At 40.0% G+C, this 22,500-nt stretch overlaps 1 protein-coding gene across 1 annotated transcript in view; it reads right to left on the bottom strand.

The window, feature by feature from the left end:
* Positions 1–19,508, bottom strand: part of LOC128743050 (uncharacterized) — a 37,289-nt gene extending 17,781 nt beyond the window's left edge. The window contains exon 1 of the mRNA XM_053839563.1: positions 18,705–19,508. Coding sequence (XP_053695538.1) covers positions 18,705–18,896 — 192 coding nt within the window. The 5' untranslated portion in view covers positions 18,897–19,508. The remainder of the gene's footprint in view (positions 1–18,704) is intronic.
* Positions 19,509–22,500: the final 2,992 nt, after the last annotated feature.

The following is a 22,500-nucleotide window of genomic DNA, read 5'->3' on the forward strand; positions in this document are numbered from 1 at the left end:
GTCGAATCCAAACGTTTGAGATGGAATGACCCCTATTAGTTTTTCACATATGACAAAGGTAAACAGTTAAACCCTTTTAAAATATGTTCGTGAAATGTTTGCAAATGTACTCTAACAACATATTTTAATCATATCAACTAGAAAAACGTCAAAAATCCTAGAAAAAATTCGAAAATATTTTTGTCCGCCTGCTTGTATGGAAATCCCCCATAGTGCGCCGCCCGGTAGACGTGTTGGTATTATCCACTTATCGTTCAAATAAGAAACTATGAAATTTAATGCGCATATGCTGCACAATTACGGAAACTGCTGAAAATTTATTATACATTCTTTCGGGTATTTTTTTATGGTTGCCATAAACCAAATCGATCAGGATGATTTGACAGTACAAGTTTAACTTTTCTGCTCACGGCTATACATTCTCAAGGTAACAAAGCTAGCTGGCAGTAGCTGATCAATTCAAGTGTTAACCCAATGTTTCGTTTCGGGATGTGGCGAAAAGGCGAAAGCTGAAGTGTTTTGATTTGTACAAAAAACAATGACACGTGCTGGACTACAATTGTAAGAAGTTCAGAAGGCACCAAACTGGAGTGACAAACAAACACATCGCAAAATCAGATTGCCAAAACTCGCGGAAGGAAACTGTACAGGTATTGGCTCACAAAACCGTTTAGCAGAACGAAAAATACATCAGACAAATGCCGCAGCAGGAATGCTGCGTTGTCTCATTTCTAAGTTTGCAATCCTGGAAAGTGTACAGAAGCTGTTGAAATTTGCCAAAAAAATCCTTGTCTGCCAAGCGAAAAACAGTGTGGCGTGGTTAAACATGTCTAAACAAGTCGACCCTACCGCTGCCTAAACCCTGATGAAAGGGGTTAAGGCAAAGGTATGGCTAGGACCAAAACGGGATGCAATCAGGATTAAATCAGTTCAACGCCGCTTCTTACGCTTTGCTCTCCGTCGTCTGCCATGACGAAATCCGTTCCAGTTGCCGAGTTATGAAAGTCGTTGCCGATTAATACATTTGGAGACACTACAGACACGAAGGAACATCGCAAGAGCTCTGTTTGCTGTCGACACGTTGCAGGGAAGAATTGATTGTCCTGCTATTCTTGGGGCGATTGATCTAAACGAGCGTCCCAGGGCACTGCGGAACAACTCAATGCTGAGGGTACCTTTTCAACGCACCAACTACGGACGAAACAGCTCATTGACTGGTATACAGCGAGTTTTCAATCGGGTTGCATTCGCTTTTGATTTTAATTTGTCACGTGAAACGGTCCGTCGTAACTTCTCTATGTTTTGCCTTTCTACTATATAAATATATAGTATAAAGGTATAGAAATCACTTGGAAAACCGGAAATGGAAAGAAGGTCCTGCGGGCCGAATGTTATATACCATTCGACTCAGTTTCGAAAACTGAGCATTTTCTGTGTGTGTGTATGTATGTGTGTGTGTGTGTGTGTGTGTGTGTATGTAACGCTTTTAATCTCACTCACTTTTCTCGGAGATGGCTGGACCGATTTTAATGTTCTTAGTGTCAAATGAAAGGTCTAGGTGTCCCATTGGTCGCTATTGAATTTCATACTGATCGGACTTTTAATTCAAAAGTTATGTATAAAAATACGAAAAATATGGGACTTCATTATCTCATAGATCCCTTAACCGATTTGAACAAAATTGATTGCATATGAAAGAGGAGCCTTTCAAACCCTTAACTTCCAAATTTCATGATGATTGGACTTGTAGTTTGAAAGTGACATAAAGAAATGTGAAAACATAGTATTTAAAACATATTTTTGTAACGAAACCGAGTTATTTAAAATCGGACGGTTCATTCAAAAGTTATTTAAACTTTAACACTTAAGCACCGTATATAAAACCGTTAAAACGTGTGAAATCAAAACGTATCAATCAAATGTTGATTGTATTCAATGTGTGCGATGTATGTATGTATGTATGTATGCATGCATGTATGTATGTATGTATGTATGTATGTATGTATGTATGTATGTATGTATGTATGTATGTATGTATGTATGTATGTATGTATGTATGTATGTATGTATGTATGTATGTATGTATGTATGTATGTATGTATGTATGTATGTATGTATGTATGTATGTATGTATGTATGTATGTATGTATGTATGTATGTATGTATGTATGTATGTATGTATGTATTTATGTATGTATGTATGTATGTATGTATGTGTATGTGATGACAATTTGTAATGAAATTCAAGAAAAGTGAGAAACATGTCAATAGTCTGAAGTTTTTGAAGTGGAATACGAACTCTGAAATAAAAAAAAAGAAAAAAACTTTTACCGACTAAATTCTACTATTTAATTTTTATTCGCGACAGATACGTATACGCTTTGAAATAAGACACTGATGAAGCCTGCACGTCGTAGGCGAACTACGTATCTGTCGCAAATAAATATTAAATGGTGGGATTCAATCGAAAAGTTTTTTCTTTTATTTTATTTCAAATTTCAAGTGTCATTTTCTTCACTTGTTGTTACTCACAATTGAACAAGAAAAGCAAAAGGCGAAGAAGAGCAGTTTAAATTAACATGTAGGCATGTAGGTATAGTGGTATATAGGATTAAAAATACTAGTGAGTTGATTTTTCCAAATAAATTTATACAAATTTCAAACAAATTTTGCGCATCAATATATGCTCTTTTCAATCCATAGATACTAGAGCTTAGAAATGTTATATGAAAAATAGGAAGTAAACGTTGCACGGTAGTAACTTTGTAAGATTTGTTTTCGTTAGTGACATTTTAAAGGACAGATGTCTTATGCCATGTATCATGTTTTAATAAATAAATCAAAAATGACAAGCACTGGAAATCATATCGATCATATTTCTGATTCTCAAGCATGTTTATGGCGCAGTTTTTGCACTATTTTTCGACCTCATCTTGTTTTCCTAACCCTCTAACATTGTAAAAACGATGCGATCAAGCTAATGACTAGCTTTTCATGAAAGTACATTCAAAAGAAGCTTAAGTTTTGATTTTCATGCAAAAATAATTATCTGAAGGAGCGCCAGCTGAGAAAAAGTTCAATTTCTCTTTTTCATATCTAATGCTCTATTCAGTTATTTTTTCTAATTCAGATATATTGCAAAATTGAAGCTAAGCAAACTAATAGTAAAATTTTGAGATTAATCATTTTGTTGTAGATATCCTTTTTCTTCAAAAGCGAAGTATAATAATAATTTTTCTGAACTCTTGTTTTTCAAAGATGCTAACTTTTGAACGCATGGTATTAATATCAAAATATCAAAAAAAAAATCTACCCTTTGGGCTAAAACCACTCAAAAAAAATATCAAAAAATCTGCTATGAACACATATTTCATATTGTCAGTTCAAAACAAGTTTCGTATGTGGCTCTGAAACCCGAAAGTTAAGGCCGACCGATTATAAAACTAAATAAGGTGTTCATCAAATAACATAAATGACGCTTACAAGTATTTACGCACCCAAGGAAAGAAAATATAATTATTCTTCGCAATACGTTGTGAATTTTACTGGCAAATAAGGACTTTGTGGAATACGGAACGGATATTTAAAAATATAGTCAAGTTAATTATAGATGTTCCTGAGAAATTAAATAAATATTATTGTGGCAGTAGAAAGGCTAGGTCACGCCGCTAGGTGGATTAATTCGGGTTTTTTTTCAACAAATGACGACTAAAAAAATTGTTAGTGTTTGTAATTGTAATTTCTTGACTGTGATTATTATTAGATTAAGCTACTTATCCATCATTGGGACTATAGTCTGTTGATGTCGACTTAATAATGAATAAATAATAAATAAATATGGTGCTAGGATCCCTATAAATTCGTTATGAGGGCCGTTGTTGGTCAAAAGCCGTATGCCTTTATTCACCTGCTTGACCATTAGATCGACCAATCCTCATGCATTAAAGGGTGTTCCACATTAAATTGCATCACGGAAGAAATGCCTTAGAAAATTACCTACTGGGTATTTTCTCTTGAAAATTTGCATAGAAGTAGTTTAGAGTGTATTGTTTACAATGTATTTTTATCACGGTCAGTTTTTCGCTAATTGAACAAAACGGCGTCACCCGAAAAGCAACGTCACGAATTCTCAAATCTCTCATCATGGATGATGAGCCTTACGTCAAGGCAGACTTCCAGCAGCTTCCGGGGCTACTGTACTTCACCACCCAACACAAGTTTGATATTCTGGAGGAAGTAAGAAAGCAGAAACTTTCGATGTTTGCCAAGAAATACTTGATTTGGCAAGCGATCTGCTCATGTGGCAAACAGAGTGCTCCGTTCGTGACTAAAGGGACTGTAAACGGGGAGATCTACCTCATGGAGTGTCTACAGAAGCTTCTACTTCCTTTGTTGCAGCAACACGAGGGTCCTGCGGTCTGCTGGCCGGATCTGGCTTCGTGCCACCACTCAAAGGATGTCCTGGAGTGGTACGAAGCCAACGAGGTTACTTTCGTACCCAAGGACATGAACTCTCCCAACGCACCGGAACTAAGGTCCAATGAAAAAACCGGGCCTATTATGAAGCAGGCACTACGGAAGCATCCCAAGGAGGTCAAATCTGAGGAAGACATGAAGAAAACGTGGGTTTCCGTACAGAAGAAGCTGCAGCCAGAAGTTGTACAAATTTTTTGGGTGGAGTTAAGCGTAAGGTGCGAGCATACGGTTATGATATTGAAGTTGAATGAAATAAATATGACAAAAGCTTACTAATGGGTTATATTTTCTTGTCTGAAAGTCTGAAAAGGATCGGATAATTGGGTAATTTTCTACAGCGTTTTGTCCGTGATGCAATTTGATGTGGGATACCCTTGATGATATTTCGGCGGTGAATCCCGCAATATGGACCGTCCTGATAATGGCACCTGTTTAGTCGGAGTGAGCAGACAATTGGATAAGGATATGAAAAAGATGAGTAAAACCTGCGTGGTAGCATTCACTAATGCACGCACAAACAGCGAACGATATTTAATTCACCCGCAGCGCCGCGTATGGGTGAGCTGTGGGAGAGAATGGTGTACTCCGTAAAGGCGTTAATGTTTGATAGATCGAAGGAACTTTTGAAATCACTGTCCCTCAAGTAGAAGCATCTATTAATTCACATCCTACGTCGCTCTTGATTCAGTGCATCAGGTAAAATTAACAATCACAACCAAGCGATCGTAAATGTTTCCAACCGGCAAAGTCAACTTAGGTGCGAGATATAGTCAGCGCGTTGGAAGAAACTGCGAGGCAAGGTCATAAAAGTTTCTGTCAGCGAAGATTGTGGTCCTGGACGTTTGGTTCCGGTAGTTCCGGGCCGCATATTTTGATTGCTCAGAAGTTCTGTTACACCATAATCACAACTATCCCGAAATAGAGCTTATTTCTTGACTAGAGATTTCAAGTGATTCGAACTTTATGCTAGTTTATATTGGCAAAGCGCAGATTTCTTTCAGTAAATGCTGTGCTAATAACTCACATGATGTCCAATATAGGTGAAATCTCCAGCCAAGAAACGGGAAACTTTAATATTTAATATTTAAAAACGCAGCCTGGCAATTTTAAATTAGTTCACTCAAGTCTATGCAATGGCTCTAAAATCTCCAAGCTAGTTGTGATCAACATAGTACACCCCGATTGTGACCGTTCAATTACTTATGTATTCCGAACCAATCAATTTACTCAAAAGTTTCTCTTCTTTTGCTCAAGGGACGTTACAGGCGTAATCTAGCGAAGTGCATCTCAGCATGACACGCCGATTGACGATTAGCGTAACGAATTGAAACATAATTTATTGGATAACATTAGAGCCCAGACAAGGGTGTCTGGTATGGCTCTCGAAAGACTAAACGATACGTATTCTACGCCAGACCGAACCGGGTACGTCTCGGGTTTACTGATACGTTCCTACACCGTATCATTCCTGGTTCTATTTCTGTTTTTCTATCCCATGCTCGCGCGCTCGAAACACTCGAAGCTAATAAGCGAACAAAATGAGAGGAAGAAGAAACAACAATAAAAAATAACGATCACCCTTTTGTCGTTTTGTTATCCTTTTTTCGCTTTTATCTTTTCACTGAAAAACCTTTAATGGGACACCCAAAATATTTTCTCCGATACTAAATCTAGCCATTTCTTAAAAAAGAATCATAAAAACGGCGTTCGTTGGTTAAGTTGAAAGTCACTGGTGACGGCAAACTATGAACTGTCAAATTTGTGCAACGAAACTTCAGTTTCAACTACGGGTGTCCCATTTAAGCATGCACAGCAGAAAAGTTCAATCGATTCGGAAAACTTTTCGGGAACGAGGTGTGGAAGGTTTTTCAAGCGAACCTCTGCGCTGAAAGCAATCTTTTCGTTTTCGTTGAACCGTCTGACTGGACCACCCCCACCTTCTACCGCAGACCACAAGAAGGAAGAAAAGAAAAGTTACAACCGTCGGTACGTCCCGATGATTCACTACGCTTGAATTCGAAACCGAAGCAGACCCTTTTCCCTAGAAGGAGAAAAAAACGGTAATAAAAACTTGCCCTTGGATAGTAGGTGTTTGCCTATTCCGATCGGAGATAAGGAATTCTCCGGTATCTTTGATTTTTATTACCCTTGACACTTTTTGTCGACCCGGAGAAAAATGCTCCGGACACCTTCGGCTCGAAGAGGTGATAATGATTCTCCTTCGCAACGACTAATTTATTGCGGCGGTTGAAGTTTCTAAAATTAGTTAGGAATTTCCATACTCCCAAAGGAATTAATTTTATCTAACAAACGGCACCATAAATTGTCATTTTTGACTCTACGACACGAAGCCAGTCAGCCAGAGCGGTCAAAACAAATCCCCCTTTACCCCCGTTATGGGGAGACGGGACGGGTCGCATTAAGATAGTCCACGTGCTGCAGCCATATGCATGCTAAGCAAGAAAGGAGAAAAAGGGTCTTCCCTAATTGGATAAGCATCGGTTAATCCCGAAACTAAGCAATGTCTTTGACGCCTCCTGAGTGTTTTGAGTCGATTGAAATTTCCAGTCAACCGCAACTTGAAAAGCGGTCAGTCTGAAAAATGGAAACTAAATTCTCTTCCGCTGGCTGGCGTAATTTGTTTTAGGGATTAGAAGTGTGGTCCGACTGACTGTTTCTCGGTCGGAAGTGGTACTTGAAACGTCGTCGGAAAGCAACCATAAATTAACTCGTATAAAATTAAATAAGCCGGTAAATTGAATTAAACTAGGCGCATTCGACATAAAAAAACGGCTTTAAATTTCTTCAACTTCAACGACAATTGTTGAAGTCAAATTTGCGTAACGTTCTGACTGCAATCCTTCATTCTTCGAACTGTAAACTCTGCCAACCGGCAAAGTAAATATTATAAATTTCAATTCAGCGAATTTTATGCTCGCTTTCCCCACATTCAGAAGACTCTTCTGAGTCACTGAGCTGCACTACTAAGCGTCCCATTTTTTTCTGTCTGTCTGTCTGTCGGAAGAATTCCATTAACTACATTCACGTTGAAACAATCCAATCCGATTCATGCGGCATCAAACGAGCTGCCGAGGAGGAATGCTCTTCTTAAGTAACACGATTTACAGATATGTATGAAATGAAAATGGGAAAATGCGCGCTTGTTAAAACCTTTCGGGATTGGATTAACTCGGCTGAGAATCTTCAGCTGCGGATTTTCACTTAAATTTTCGATGGGTTCGGCGGGGTCATAAATTCTACGCGTTTTAATCTGGGAAAGTCGTAAAACTGCACTCTACTAATTAGGGTCCATTTGCCCTGGTTGCCAGTTGCCACACATGAAGTTTCAATACGAATATGTAGTATGATATAGAAAAAAAAACACTTGACTCCAGTTTGATTCCCTGCTCACAAGCAACAGCATAGCATTACCCGAGCTGTAAACACTGAAACATGTAAGCCAAACATTTGAAGGAAAAAAAATGACAGTTGCTTGTTTACGGTTGGGATTATCTTCGTCGCTTCTTGCGTGCGTCGTTCGTCTTGTTCCGCGGCGATGGTTCTGATCGGAGGCTGAGAACCCGGGGGGCAGCCAGCAGCCAGCAGATCAAAGCGCACTACGAACGATGATGATGGGTGCAACATTTCCCCGATGTTATTGTTTAAAATTTGGATGATGAAAACTCTCCCAGCTTTGGCGTGAGAGAAAGAAAAATAAACATCGCGCAATCCAATGTGTCATTCCCGCGTTCTACTTGGAAAATCTAGATCGCAAAAGCGAGGAAATGGTATGGACATGGGAGAGGGGGCTTGTATCATCATAAAAATTAAGCCAATTAATTACAAGGTTGTGTAAACATGGGTGAGGAAATTTTGTAAATATCCTCAGTGGAAACGAAAGGGTTATGATTTGGTGTTCCGTAAAGTGGCGTAATGTCACGGTTGCTGATGGAAAAAGTTTGTTGTTTTTTCCTAAGTTCTAAGACATGCAATTTAAATCTAGGACAGGAAGGCTTAGAGGTAGCTTCTCTATTTTAATTTATGTCCACGCTTTAACGGCTTATATTTATAGTGTTGCTAACGAGCGCGATGAATAATCGTTTCCACCCGTTTTCGCAATCACTAATTCATCATTTTATTGGGTGATGGAATTAAACCTACACTTTACGGTCCTGTTACGTTACCTTTTACTTTTGTTTTGGACAAGCATATTCGACTAGTCATCCGTAATGATAATGGCCACATCTTCAGGGTCAGCGCCGGCAAGAATTGGTTCGACGTCTGGAATGGGTTTTGCATCTTGATCTGACGGATTCACCTGAGTCAAACCCCTTGCGAACCAAGCTCCTTTGCCTTGTGGAACTTGATGATGAAATTCGTCAATCAGGAATGCCATAGAAAGTTGAGTCTCTAGAATCGTTGTACCTAGTTGGTACAGGTCATAGAATTTTAGCGCACAACTATTTGTCCCAAAACCCTTTCGGTAGTGTTGCGGTAATGAACTTAAGCGATAACCAATTCTCGAAGGCTCTCTTCTCCCCATCGTGTATGTTATCAGTCACCGTGTCACCTGAATATTCTGCGACTCCCTGGTCAGGTTTCTTCAGCTTTGTTTTTCAGGCGAAACATTCAACTTGTCCGTTATATTGCGGCACCATCCATGGCTGTTGTCGACTGTTCGATACTTATTTCTTCGCAGAATTGCTTGGATAGATCACCTGGTCAACCACGAACTGGTCACCATTGTCAGAAGCAAAAGTATGGGATTTAGTCATACCTTGCGAAAGTTTCTTGCAGAATCTCCAACATAATCGAGGTGACGCTTCTTTCAATGCTCCGGGTTTTGCAGATTTCTGACCAGGTTTGAATAAGCGTTATGCACAACAAGATAGTAATATTGATAGGACGAATACAGTCGATGTGAATCATATCCCAATACTTCGTTGATGTCGACCACAATTGGTGCACAAAACGATTTGATGTCGGAGCGACATTGGTGCACAATAGGTTAAGCTTCGTCGGCAATGTTTGGTCAAAATACAGAGCTTTTTGCTAGTGCTGATCGGTGGATGATGCGCTTGCGGAGTCATTCAGGAATCCTAACTCGATCGCAGAACGTAACACAGCCCAGAATAACTTGAAAAGTTTCTCGTCGGTAGAAAAGTTGAAAAACAGCTGCACTGGAGCTGAAGTGCACTTGCAGTGTTCGGCCAGCCGTAGCAGATGTAATGTGTTAACCGTTATAGGACCATTGGGTTGCCTTGGGTTTCTTTGGCAATCATATCTGATGTAACTAGCAAATTGGAGATCGAATCGTTCAGAATTGTCTTCTCATAGACTTACGTATTCCTCGTCAGAATTACCCTAGTGGTTCTTCACGTGTGTCCAAATTTAGCTTTTAACTAAATATAGACCTCTACAGATCTTCAGCAACGTATTTTCAGTGACTTCTTCTCCTTTCCCAGTTGCACTCTACAACCAGGCTTTCGAGCTTGAGGTTGGTGCTTGTTCTTCAGCCTCATAACTTTCTAATCAGCCTTGTCCAGATGTCTGCATTAGGCGTTGAAGAAACCTAAGCGTTTTGAGTTGGTCATTGGATTATAGCTTTTCGATCTGGAATGCTCCAGAATGTTTGTTGACCGATGCGGCCTATGACGAAACATCAACAGCACAGCAGAGTTCTTCACGTATTAAAGACACTGGTAGCGTGTGTTGAAGAGAAACTTTTGGCACCCGAACAGCTTCATTAGCTTGTTAACGGTGTTTTCGAGTTCACTGGGTAGGTGTATGACAGAACAAAGCATTGTTGATATAGAGTTCAGCTAGATTTGACTTTTGCTTTCTTGTCCAGATTGTTTCCGTGCTCCGTTGAATACGTTCTCGAATCAGGTGTACCGCGAACTCAAAAAATATGCTACCGTCCAGGCCGTCTTTAAATTTTCAACGATTTCGGTGGAGAGAAACTCAACGATCTTCTCGTTTCCAGCCTGATTAGAGTTACCTAATGAAGAGTTGCAATCTAGTACTGCTTAAAACTAGTTTTACTGTGTTCAGTTGATTTGCAGCAGCCGTGGTGAAAACAGTCAAGCACCTACGCTCTATGGTTTGTTCGTACTGCCAGTTCCATCCCGAAGCAAAGATGTTGGATATTATGAGGCACTGGAGAAAAGCGAGAGCGTCGAACGGAAGCCTGTTTCCTCCGCCCGACGGTGCTGTAGAAGTAGAAGAAGATCAAGAACAAGGTGGCCTTATCGCTTCGCGTCTTGGGCTGTAAGGTCGGAGGAACCGGCCAAACAGTAAAGGAGTGCCTGACCATTATAATGCAAAAGCGTCAGTTGAGGCCAACCGTGTCTGAGCAGCAGACCGTCACCCAGAAGAAGCGGTTGAAGGCAGACGACGAGACCTACTTGACGCTGGACGGCAACGACTGGCAGGGGACCACGTACTTTACGTCCACCACCAAGGAGGTAAGAGATGACCTCAAATATCCACATTTTCCACAATAAAGTAGCCGGAGAGGATCCTTCTTTGGCTGACGATCATCGAGAAGGAATTGTCAAAACCGCTGGTTTTTCTTCGTGGTTTGTACAGAAGGCCACCAACCCTCCTAACGGCCCCCAGCTGCAACCACTAGAAAATTCTTGAGTGAACCTCAAACAGTGGATCAACTCCAATAATTTCGTAGTTTCAACTGAGAAGCAGCTTATCACCAACCTGGTCGAGCCATCTAGCACGTTCTAGGACCCTCTGCTTCTGGTGCCGGTGAGGTTCTTGAAGAGAACGGATATCATTGCGCAGTCGTCCGGCATCCTTGCGACGCGGCTCCCTAGTTTCGTCAGGTGTACGATGGGAATCTCTCCAAGCAGTACATGTAGCTCGTGATTCATACGCCTCCTCCACCCTCCGCTTTCCGTTTGTACTCCGCCAAAAATAGCCCGCAACACCTTTCGTTCAAATACGGTAAGTTCACGCATGTCTTCCGTAAGCAAAGTTACAGTCTCAAGTCCGTAGAGGACTACCGGTCTGTTTAGCACTTGGTATATCGCCAGTTTTGTGCAGCGGTGTATGCTCCTAGATCAAAGAGTCTTGCGGAGGGAAAACTAGGCTTGAATTCGTTGAATCTCTTCACTCCTATCAGTGGCGGTGGTGACCAGAGATCCTAAATACACGAATTCATCAACCACTTCCAGTTCATCGCCGTTAATAGCGTTGTTTTTTCTGGAGCCTCTTCCTACAGTATGTTTGAGTTTCGAGTTTCGATACATTGATTGGTTACCCAGTTCTCCTAGTCTCCGTTTTAGGGATGGGCTAGGTTACCTCCGCCATCCCAAAGTTTCTGGTAATGAAGGAGAAGGTGGCGTCTGCGAAGGCTAGGAGTTGACTACTTTTGCTGAAGTTCGTGCCTCTTGTTTCGTTCGATCGCACCTTCAATAGCGATATTAAATAACATACAGAATAGTCGTGATTCGAAAGGATTCCCGAAGTGCTCCCGAAGCACGCACGTACTAAGTCACTCGCCCCAGAGGCGCTTTGATCAACCGCGTCAGTTTGTCCGGAAAACGGTGTTCGTTCGCGCTCGACTATATCGTATGCTGCCTTGAAATTCACGCAAATATGAACGGCTTTATACTAATAAATATATATAAATATGCTTGAACACTAGTACCATCTATAATCGATATTTCCAAATATCGCCTTCTAATAGGGGTGTCCCTTGGACAAGCTAGCATTTTATAACCTTTTCCTCTTTAGTTAAAAAGTGCCACTTTGTCGAACACGGAGACATTCCCCAAGTAGCACACGTTGTCACAATTGAGTCGCAGCGGCTGATATGCGACATATTTAAATGTAAAACTTCGGTTACAGTAACCTAAAATATAACAGTTGTGTAACCGAAATAGCGCAACTTATGTAACTAAATCTGGTTGCATTAACAGTTACTCAATAACCAATATGTAACATGTATAGTTACAAAATGGTTACTATTGAAGTTACACATAAACTGTAAATTGACTTTCAATTGGTGGCAAATTAGTTATCTTGTAACTTTTATTGCATAGCGAAAATGTAGCAGGTTTATTATTTCAATCTATGGCTGTCAACGTCAAGCAGTAAATTTAACTGTTGAATATAGAAGAGTGTATAAATTATTATTTCAACACAAATTTTAATGCAGTTTCAAATTTATGGTGAAATGCATGATTCTAGCTTTGAAAAATTCACGCGCTCTTATTTAATATAGCTTTTCGTTACTTACTTCTTTGAAAAATTGATGTTTTGTAAATCAAATATAAAAATTTAAATTTAAATTTTTTGATTTTTTAAATTTATTCTTAGCAATAATGAATTAGTGGAGCATTCACCTAGAAACCATTAAAAATCAAGTTGTTTTCGCTATCACTTCTATCACAGTAAAATTCATAGCCATTTTGCCTTTGGTTCTAACTACTACACCATCGTCCTTGAAGTTTTGTATCGTTTTCGGCATATTGCATGAAATGATTTTAAGCAGCCATTGTTCATTGTTCACATTGTTGATATCGGGAAAAGGTATATTTAAGTGATTGTTGTGAAAAGAAAGTGTTAATTTAATATCAAAGAATAGTTTCAGTTTGAATAAAACAGTTACCACCAGTGTTAATCATAGAAGGTTACATTTCAGTTACATTCTAGTTGTACGTAACCTTAGCCTTCGACCTGGTTACGGTTGGTTACACTGTAACCTATTTTCATTGCCGGTTTCGTTTCGATGTAACTTGATCGTTTTGACGTTTGAGAATAATCATCATTTGTTTACTTAATACCAATGTCTGGGCGGAGAAGATTCCAAGTACCATCAATTAAGTAAATAAACGCATTTACAAGAGCATTTCACAACCCGTGTACCAATTGTTTATCTTTACCATTAGCAATATTCTTCAGGTCTAGTTTTTCCTTAATCCGTTGTGTTTACAAGGAACAGTGAACAAATTGTTGCGAAAATGTTACTAGCCGACTTTTTTTGACTTCGTAACTGCTCGTAACGGAAAATTAACTGTTTTGCGACTAGCAAGTTGATGACAGTTTGGAAAAAGGTTTCATTTGTGTCACTTGATAACTATTTGGTAACTCGTAACTGAAAGTTGACTGTTTTGCGACGACCAAGTTGTTGACAGTTCGAAAAAAAGGTTTCAATTTGGTCATTTGGTAACTACCTGGTAACTTTTTGAGATTTTTGTCACTAGAAAACTAAAAAGTAACTATTTTTAATTTTATGTAACCTAACTCGTTACAAGTATCCTAAATGTAACTACTGTGCAACCTTTTTGTATTTTTTTATTTTTATGATTAGTTACAAGTGCTACTTGGGTCCCTTACTACCCCTAAATTTGACAAAAACTTTTGAAGCCTGTAAAGACTAGGACATTCACGTTGAGTGCTACGGCTGTTTGTCGGTGGCTAAGGTTCCGGACACTGTCGTCAGACTACCCGGGTGGGCGTCGAGGCTTTCTTGTAGAAGGCGCGTCCTGCGCGATTTTTGCATAATGCTAGGGCTTATCAAAGACTCATCGCCTTGCAAAAATCAGCTATATCTATTTGAAGAAATCTGAGAAATTGCGATGAGCAAACAGCACCACTCAAGGGACTATTCGGTGGATTGCTGTACAGCAGATCAAAAGAGAGTCAGTTGGCTTATATGTTGGTGTTTTTCAAGTGCTGCCTGCATACCGGCAATATAATCAATTTATGAAGTAAATGAAGTGTTCTTGTGTTTTTTTGGTGTTTCTGTGCCAATTTTCGAGTTTCTCCTTGATAAAAGGAAGGGCTGGTACCGTACCGAATGGCCGAAACACAAATGGCCGAATCACGTATGGCCGAGTTCCAACAACAGTCACAGAAGGCCGAATCACGGAAGGCCGAATCACGAAAGGTCGAATTTTCCTGGAATGCCTAAATCAACAAAAATTTTTTTTGATCATTTTGTGAGATCTTACACATTTTGAATACATCCCCCTGAAAAACTTTTAAAGTTTTCCCCTCTATTGCCTTTTGTTCCACTCACAGCTCTGTGATGATCCGCGTCATTAAAAGGTGAAGGAAAAATGCTTTTCATAAAATTCTGTACCTTAGTTTTAGAAAAACAAGACATACTCTGCGTCTTATTTTTTATTTTGGAAGATAGAATATAGATGATTGATAGTTGTTTCTTCCTCTAAGCGCGAATGATTTACGTTTATTATAGGGTGCGCGGCCTATTGATCGTGTCAGGAGCAAATGTTTCCTAGATGATTCAGGGTGAGAAGGCCGCGAGTGTGCGCCGGTGACCCGCCGTTGGAAGCGCCGGCCTCTGCGGGGTGCAGCCCCCCGCAGAAACCACTACTATTTAGGTGCATGCATTTTCCTAGGTTACTAAGGGATTATCCCTTAGTTAAGTCCGAACGAACGGCAGCGAGTAAGGACAGCATATACCCAACATTTGTGCAGGCTGAAGGCCGTGATTATTTGCGACCGACTATGACGCTCGGCCATTCGTGTTTCAGCCTTTTGTGATTCGATCATTTGTGATTCGGGCGTTCGTGATTCGGCCATTTGATATATTATGCCATTTATTATTTCGGCCATTCGTGATTCGGCCATTTGTGTTTCGGCCATTCGTAGGTAATCCAAAAGGAAGTAGAGTTGTTTTGTGATACCGTATTCTAAGCTGTTTAATTTCTAAAATAAGTGAATGTGAATATAATTGTGTGTTTTCCAAACCGCCATCGTGAGCGGATAGACATAAGCGATTACTTCTGTCTTTTCGGCCTAATAACGTGCTGGTGGAAAAACAGTTTTTTTGTTAGATTATAGTCACTTAACAGCTTGAAGATATGCAAATTAATAAGAATTTTTGTGTTTTAGTTTTAAAAGTAATCACGAGGCTCTTTCACGCGCAATGTGACACAACCATACACGGAATAGATGCAAAAATAGTGGAAAAATTGTTCAGCATAACAATTTGGCTTTGCTTGATGCAAGGTTAGAATGTTGCAATAATAAAATTCGTACACAATTTTTTTTTCTTTAAAAATTTGGCTCGGTTGATTGAAAATATAAGCTAACAATTGATAGTTTCTGTTCAAAGTGCCAGTTTCGGCTGTGACCAACACTGCAGCAAAGTTTTTACTATGAACCTCCGTTCGTTTGACCGTTTTCAATCGGACCACTTTTTAATTTGAACCCCGTTAGTTTGCCCGACGTTCTAATGTCATAACCCACATGACATCATTTGCTTATGAGGAAAATGCACATCCACCTGATTTGTTTGTACTTATCTAGCATGTTTAATATGTTTTTTTTTTACATTCCGTTTTTAGAAACGATTTTGATAGAAATTCGATCGGAGAATGAAATATTTGCTAACAATAACAAAGAGCAGTGCGACCAGTTCATACAAGTTTCAGCAAATTTGGGGCTGCCAGTTGTTCAAATTAAAAACCAGTCCCATTTGTTTGCATGAGGAATTGTTCAAATTAGCGGGGGTCCACGTAATTGCGTACTTTGACAGGCACAATTTCCAGTGCAGTGCAGACGAATCAAAATTTTCATTTCACATTGCTTTAAAGCTACAAAAAAGTGATTTTATAGAGCATTTCATCTGTCGCTTGTCAGTTTGTCCTTTCAAGTAACTTTATCGACTGTGACGAAGTGTAACGGTGCAAGGCGCCATAAAATACGACCTCGATTCCTCCCGTCTGAATCTTGAGATCTTTGGCAAATTGTGTGGCATACCCGGTTGGTTCGTTGTGGTTTCAGTTTCAAACGAAACTCTCACGTTACGTTTGTTGGTTGGTTGGTTGGTTGCTCAAGTCTTGGATTGCTACTGTTTATATGTATTTCAATAGTGAAACCCAATTCTAGCAGAAACTTGGCATCTGATTTGAAATTTATGCACAGACAAAATGGCACGTTCGGTGCTCGTGAACCACAAATTGAATAGAATGGTTTATAAATCATGATTCTCATTCACAAGGGGGTTTTCCCCCAAACCCACGCTCTGCTTGAGCTAATCATTTTCCGATTCCAATTCATCTGCTCTCGGGCTCGTTCGTTCTAAGGGAACGAAAAACCCCAAAAACACAGACAAGAAGTCGCTATCGGAGTTCGGAATCAAATGTTGATGTAGAGAGCCTCCCGCTTTTTTCCCTATATTTCAGACTAGAATTCTAATGACGATGCTGGTTGTTCTGGTTTTGTAGGAAAAGTGTAAATTCATGCTCGCCATTCGGTTCGATTCGGTGATGTCGAGATGCGGTCATGCGGTACCTATATGATGCTGGTTAATTCGAAATTCATTAAAGTTCGATGAGGACCTCCTCCGGTGAGCAATATTGAGTGCTGCAGCGGCCTGGACTGGGACTGGAACTACGGCCAATTGCACAGCAGGGTAGCCGAAGCGTGTGAGTATAAAGGAGCAGGCAAGGATTGTGAAAAGTGGTTCACATCTGCTTCAGAATTGGAACAAAAATGCGTGATATTTTTTTTCGATATGGCTTTTATGGCGTGGTTGGATTTTCTTTCTTATACGCTTCATTTTTTATCGATCACGTTAGCTGGTCGGTGTCGGAGATGGAATTACTTAAAACAGATTGCTTTGTCATTTTCGTTCATCGTTGTATACACCAAGGTGAGTAAAGATAAATGTTCAGTTTGAGTTTTATTTACAAACAAATTAGAAATAATTTCAGTTATGGTTCAGGATGTTCGTACCTTTTAAAACTGTCGAAACTGTGTCGCATATCCATAAAAACTATGAATTCATTCTAGTGGGTATCAACGAATAAAATACAAACGAATATGTATCCCTCAAACTCTCACATCTCACAAAGCCAACCAACTAGAAGTATTCAGCGTGGTAAATAATCATTAATACCGATTATTCCACGGCTCATTCCCTGAGCAATCATTTCCAGACGCCTAGACTGCCGACTAAAAAAATCCGCAGACCAAAATCGGAACCAGCAAGCTGCTGAGAGTTCCGTTTTTCGCCACCGGTTATTTGTTTGCGAAGGAAAACGCCATCATACGAGAGAAAATTAGATTACACAAAAAAAAAAATTAGAAGTAAATACCAAATTAGGCTTGAGCAGAGTAAACAAACGACACGCTAAAACAGTGCAGCAATTTGCCGTCATAATGTCCCCGCATTGTGTCCCATCTGGCTGTGCTGTGCTGTCCCATCTTTTCGCTCGCTACGTTACCGTAGCGCTAGAGTGGAGGACCACTTCACTTTCGAGTGCTTCTGAATAACTGTTTGCTAGATGTCAGGCAGGCTTTTTTGTCTCCAGCCCGGTCCCGGTCTTGGCTATCATTAATGGTGGGTGAAGCGGCAGATTTGCGGTCCGGAGCCGGCACACTTGATTTCGTTTGTGGGGATCATAACTGGGCGGAGTACAGATTTAATAACTAGCCGCATCAAGGACGTTCTTCTTTGTAATTCTGTAATAACTACAGACAATGTAACTACGATGATCAAGGGGTTAATAAAGCGAACGTACTATAGTTCCAACGTTCGACTGAGTTGCTCTACTTGTTCGAGCTTCGTCAGTAATGGTACAGCGCATAGCAAATTATGAATTTTTGATACAGTATGAATCCCTATTCTTGCCGTAATAAATTCTCCGTTGGGTAATGGAAGCGCGGTTGTTATGAAGAACAGCGCCGTGCATGACAAACAAAAACATGACGATGAAGCTGACAGGTTATCTTCGCCTCCGGTGGCGCTACACGCCGAACTCCATTTGGCTGCATAAAATATGACGAAATCTCTCCCCAGGCGAGGTCTGAGCTCGCGCTTTAAGAGGATTTGTCCTCGTTTGTGTATACAAATATGTATCTACCTACAAATATCGTACGGTGTTTGCAACATAAACAATTACAACGTTTAGGCTTTCTACATTCTACGGCGTAATCGCGGCAGTGCTTCCAAAACCGGCATAAAAATGAGTTCATTTCCTTTAATTTAACTTTGGCATAGGTAAAAGAAATACTTCGTAAATTTTCCAACACGGTTCTTAATCTGCATAATGGACCCAGCATTGGCCTACTCTAGGCTGGCGCATATAAGGTAATTGTTCCCCGGTGGCCTTCTAGAAGGCCATTAGACATTACCCGCGGCACAGGCCGCGGAGAAAGCACCATTGTTAATGCAACAGTATGTACTATAGGTATAAGCACAATGTGGATTCAACCCGCGAGAAAGCACTTACATTTTTCATTGCGCCTCCGTTCAGCTCGTTGTGTATCAGATGGGGATGCTGGCGAACAGGTGTTGCCGTCATTGTCGTCGCGGTTGAGCGCTGCTGTCTGCCATTATCGTTACCGTTCGGTTCTTCCAGCTCATCAGGACCGAGAACGGCATTATTGAGTCGCTTGTATTTCAGTAATCCAAAGCGCAACATCTTACTTGGAGATTGCGGATCAAGCTGAATAATTGATGGTTCCTTTCCGGCAAAATTACTCCCCTTTATAGCAAAACACTAGTTCATTCACTGAAGCCACAAAATTGCCAAACAGGCTCGATTGAAGTTTACACTCTCACGAAGCCGCAGTCCTCGCTAACATAAAAGGCCCGACTGTATAACACGTAATAGCGGTGATAAAAATCTCGGCTTCTGTTTTTCCGCCAACGGTCTTCTGGTTTCGCGCTTCAATGCTACAATTATCTACACCGTACGCTTCAGCAGGTAACACGCGCGTTTTATAGCTGTTTCAGGATATATTCCCAACGGTACTTTTGGACCTTTTTTGCCCTAATAATAAAACTTTCTGCCGAATAAAACTTGCACTTTTCACCGGGTCGTTCGTAATTAATCTCATAAATTCACACCAACTTCCCGTTGCTCGCACCGTCTGTTTCACGGTCGAAACTTGCGAAGAAAAGTTTCACTTTCTGCTCCAACCGAACGAGCAACTGTTGCAATAACTCAATTTTCCAGAGAAGAAAAAAAATGTATTTATTCACCGAAGAAGCGCACGTGCTGCTTAAAACTTAAGATTGAAAAGCGAAAAGTAATGCTACCAAAACAAAACCGTTCGCGCCGAGCGCTGCCAGAGGACTGACTGATTGGTGAATCACGTAAAAACATACAAGCCTCAGCCAGCAGCAGCAGCACTGTTGATATTCAGTCCACCCACCCAGCCAGCCAGAGCATCGCGGCCGTACCGTAACGATACGAGAGAAGGGAGCATCAACAGTATGCTGCACAGCCAACATAATGTATGCAACAGGACGAATGAGAACGGGAAATGGAAAAGGAAAATGTTTTCCGAAAATTCTCTCTCGCGCTCTCTGGTGTTTTTCTGTTACTCTCTCTCTGTCTGTTTCCAGTTGCATGTGGCTGTCGTAAACAACGATCAACTGTGGTAGATTTCGTTGCTGCGCTTTGACAGGGTTGAAGTTGAAGTTAAAGTTAAATGTCGATCGTAAGAATTGTTAGAGAAAATACAGAGGAGCTTGTTCGTAGTAATCGTCTATTTTTGTACTATTAAATGTAAAATGGTTTTGTACATTAGACAACATTTGACACTAAATAATAAAACAACAACCCATTAAGTTAAAATATTGTTAAGAATAGAGTAAAATCAGCAAAAATTGGTACTTTTCGATGAAAATTAGGGAAGGGGTGGGCACCATGAGATTCGCCGGAAAATTTTGCAAGAGATCACTTATATTTCATCAGTTGGTAGACCATTTCTGAATCTCGCTCCTTTTTAAGTCAGTTTTCCCCATAGTGCAATGAAGTGTTAATAAAGTCCTTTTCAAGTTTCGAAATTACTTCGCACTTTCGAATAATCTCAGGAGTGAAATACCACATTAGTCGGCATAATAATGCATTATATCGCTCAAATAACTAGCACACCTAAATAATAAAACTATAAAAAATTGAACGAATTTGTTGCTTTTATTTAAATATATATAAAAGTATCCAGAACATCACAATTTATTATGCTGATTCTATGTTGAAAATGCATCTTTTTCATTAAAATACATTATTTAGTCATGAAAATGTCCGGAAACTTCAGGTAGAAGTGTTTAAACATACTTTCGCTAACAATTCAGTTTAATTTACGCATGCCCCCGATATTCAAAACGCCATATCTCTCAAACTACCAATATTGTTTTTTCTAGTTAAGTGATTCTTGTGTAGAATTTTCTGGTGAACATTTGAAGCATATTTATTTGAAAATGAAATTGTGGGTGTTTTGAGTTATTCGCATTTTTCGTTTTAAATCGCAAAAAAATATATGATTTTGACAAAGTAGATAAAAACTGATAACATCATTCGAAATTCGATTACGTGGCCAAAAATCAATAGAAACAGTATATTGGCATGTCTTCACATCAAACAGTTTCAGAGATATTTGAACCCGAAAATGACTTTTTTTGAAAATCTGTAAAAAAGGAAGTAGCGCCACTGGTAGGGAGATTGATCAATCGGCGCAATATTTTAGGAAATTGGTTGTGGGGTCGGAATGAACAATTATGCCAACTTTGGTTAAAATCGCTGATAGTCGGATCCATTTTTTCCGATTTTTGTGTACGTTTGAGATGGAATGACCCATATTTGATAGAAACAGATTTTTTCTACATTCAAAACATAAACGTGTTTACAATCATTTCACAACGCTAACTCTTAACGAATTGTCGCATTACAAAATTATTTATCCGTTTTTAAGCAAACCTTTATCAACACAATCATGTATTCGGTTGGTGAAAGTGAAGCACTCTGGTGAACGTTGAATGTGGTAACGAGGAATAGCCTTATCGGCCTTGAGCGTCAGGGGTAACTCTTGATGGTTTGCCGATTCCTCAGCCTAGTGAGTGGTTGTACTCCAGATTACTTACTTACTTAACTGGCTTGCCGGCCTAAAACAAAGCCTGTTGAACAAGGTTTCTCCATATAATTCGGATGTAGGTTACCGCTCTCCAATTCCTCGGACACCGAGTACTCTCCGCCAGATCTCGCTCCACCTGGTCTAACCATCTTGCTTGCTGCGCTCACCAGCTTTGCAGGGTAGTTCTACGGCATTCTTGCAACATGCTCTGCCCATCACCCAGTAAACCATTTGGTTTGTATATCTCGATTGCAACTGAGGTATACGAAATCATATCTGAACGAAAAAAGTTATATTTCACGCCATATAGGAACATATATGTACCAAAGTGGAGGCGATATACGTGCGAAAATTTTGACAACGATTTGTAATTCTATTTTGCGCAGTTTTTATAACACGCAACTAAATACTCCTGAATATATGATTATAATTATTATTATAATCAAATATTGCAATTGTCTATCCTGCTTTATAATTCACAGTCATGAATTGTATATGAAGACACGCACGACTGCAAAACAACTTATTGTTCACTTCGATTTGACATATTCTAATCATTATACAATTCCAATGTGAAATTGACATGAAAACGATTTAATGTGAACTTTCTATTACGATTTTGTGTTATCTGGGCATATCCATCCAGCTTTAACCACCTTTTGAATACTGGGTTCGCCATAGAACTGTACGAGTTCATGGTTCATCCTCCGCCTCTTTATTCCGTTTTCCTGTATGCCGCCGAAGATCGTTAGCACTCGTAGTTCGAAAACTCCGAGCGCTTGCAGATCCTCCTCGAGCATTGTCCAAGTTTCGTCGAAAACAACCGGTCTAATAAGCGTCTTGTACAGAGTGCACTTTGTATGGGGACTTCGTCTGCTCGACCGCAATTGCTTGTGAAGCCCATAGTAAGCACGATTTCCGCTGATATTACGCCTCCGAATCTCACGGTTGGTATCATTGTCCGCCGTTAACAGTGAGCCAAGTTAGTCAAATTTGTCGACTAACGGGTAACAACTAAAATTTTGGAATTTTTTCGCGGCCTTTGCTCTCAACAACAAACGACCTCAGAGAGAAATGAGAGTATGTATGTGATAGCTCTCTCTCTCTCTCTCTCTCTCTCTCTCTCTCTCTCTCTCTCTCTCTCTCTCTCTCTCTCTCTCTCTCTCT

Source organism: Sabethes cyaneus, chromosome 3, assembly GCF_943734655.1.
Source record: "Sabethes cyaneus chromosome 3, idSabCyanKW18_F2, whole genome shotgun sequence".
Classification (NCBI taxonomy): Eukaryota; Metazoa; Arthropoda; class Insecta; order Diptera; family Culicidae; genus Sabethes; species Sabethes cyaneus.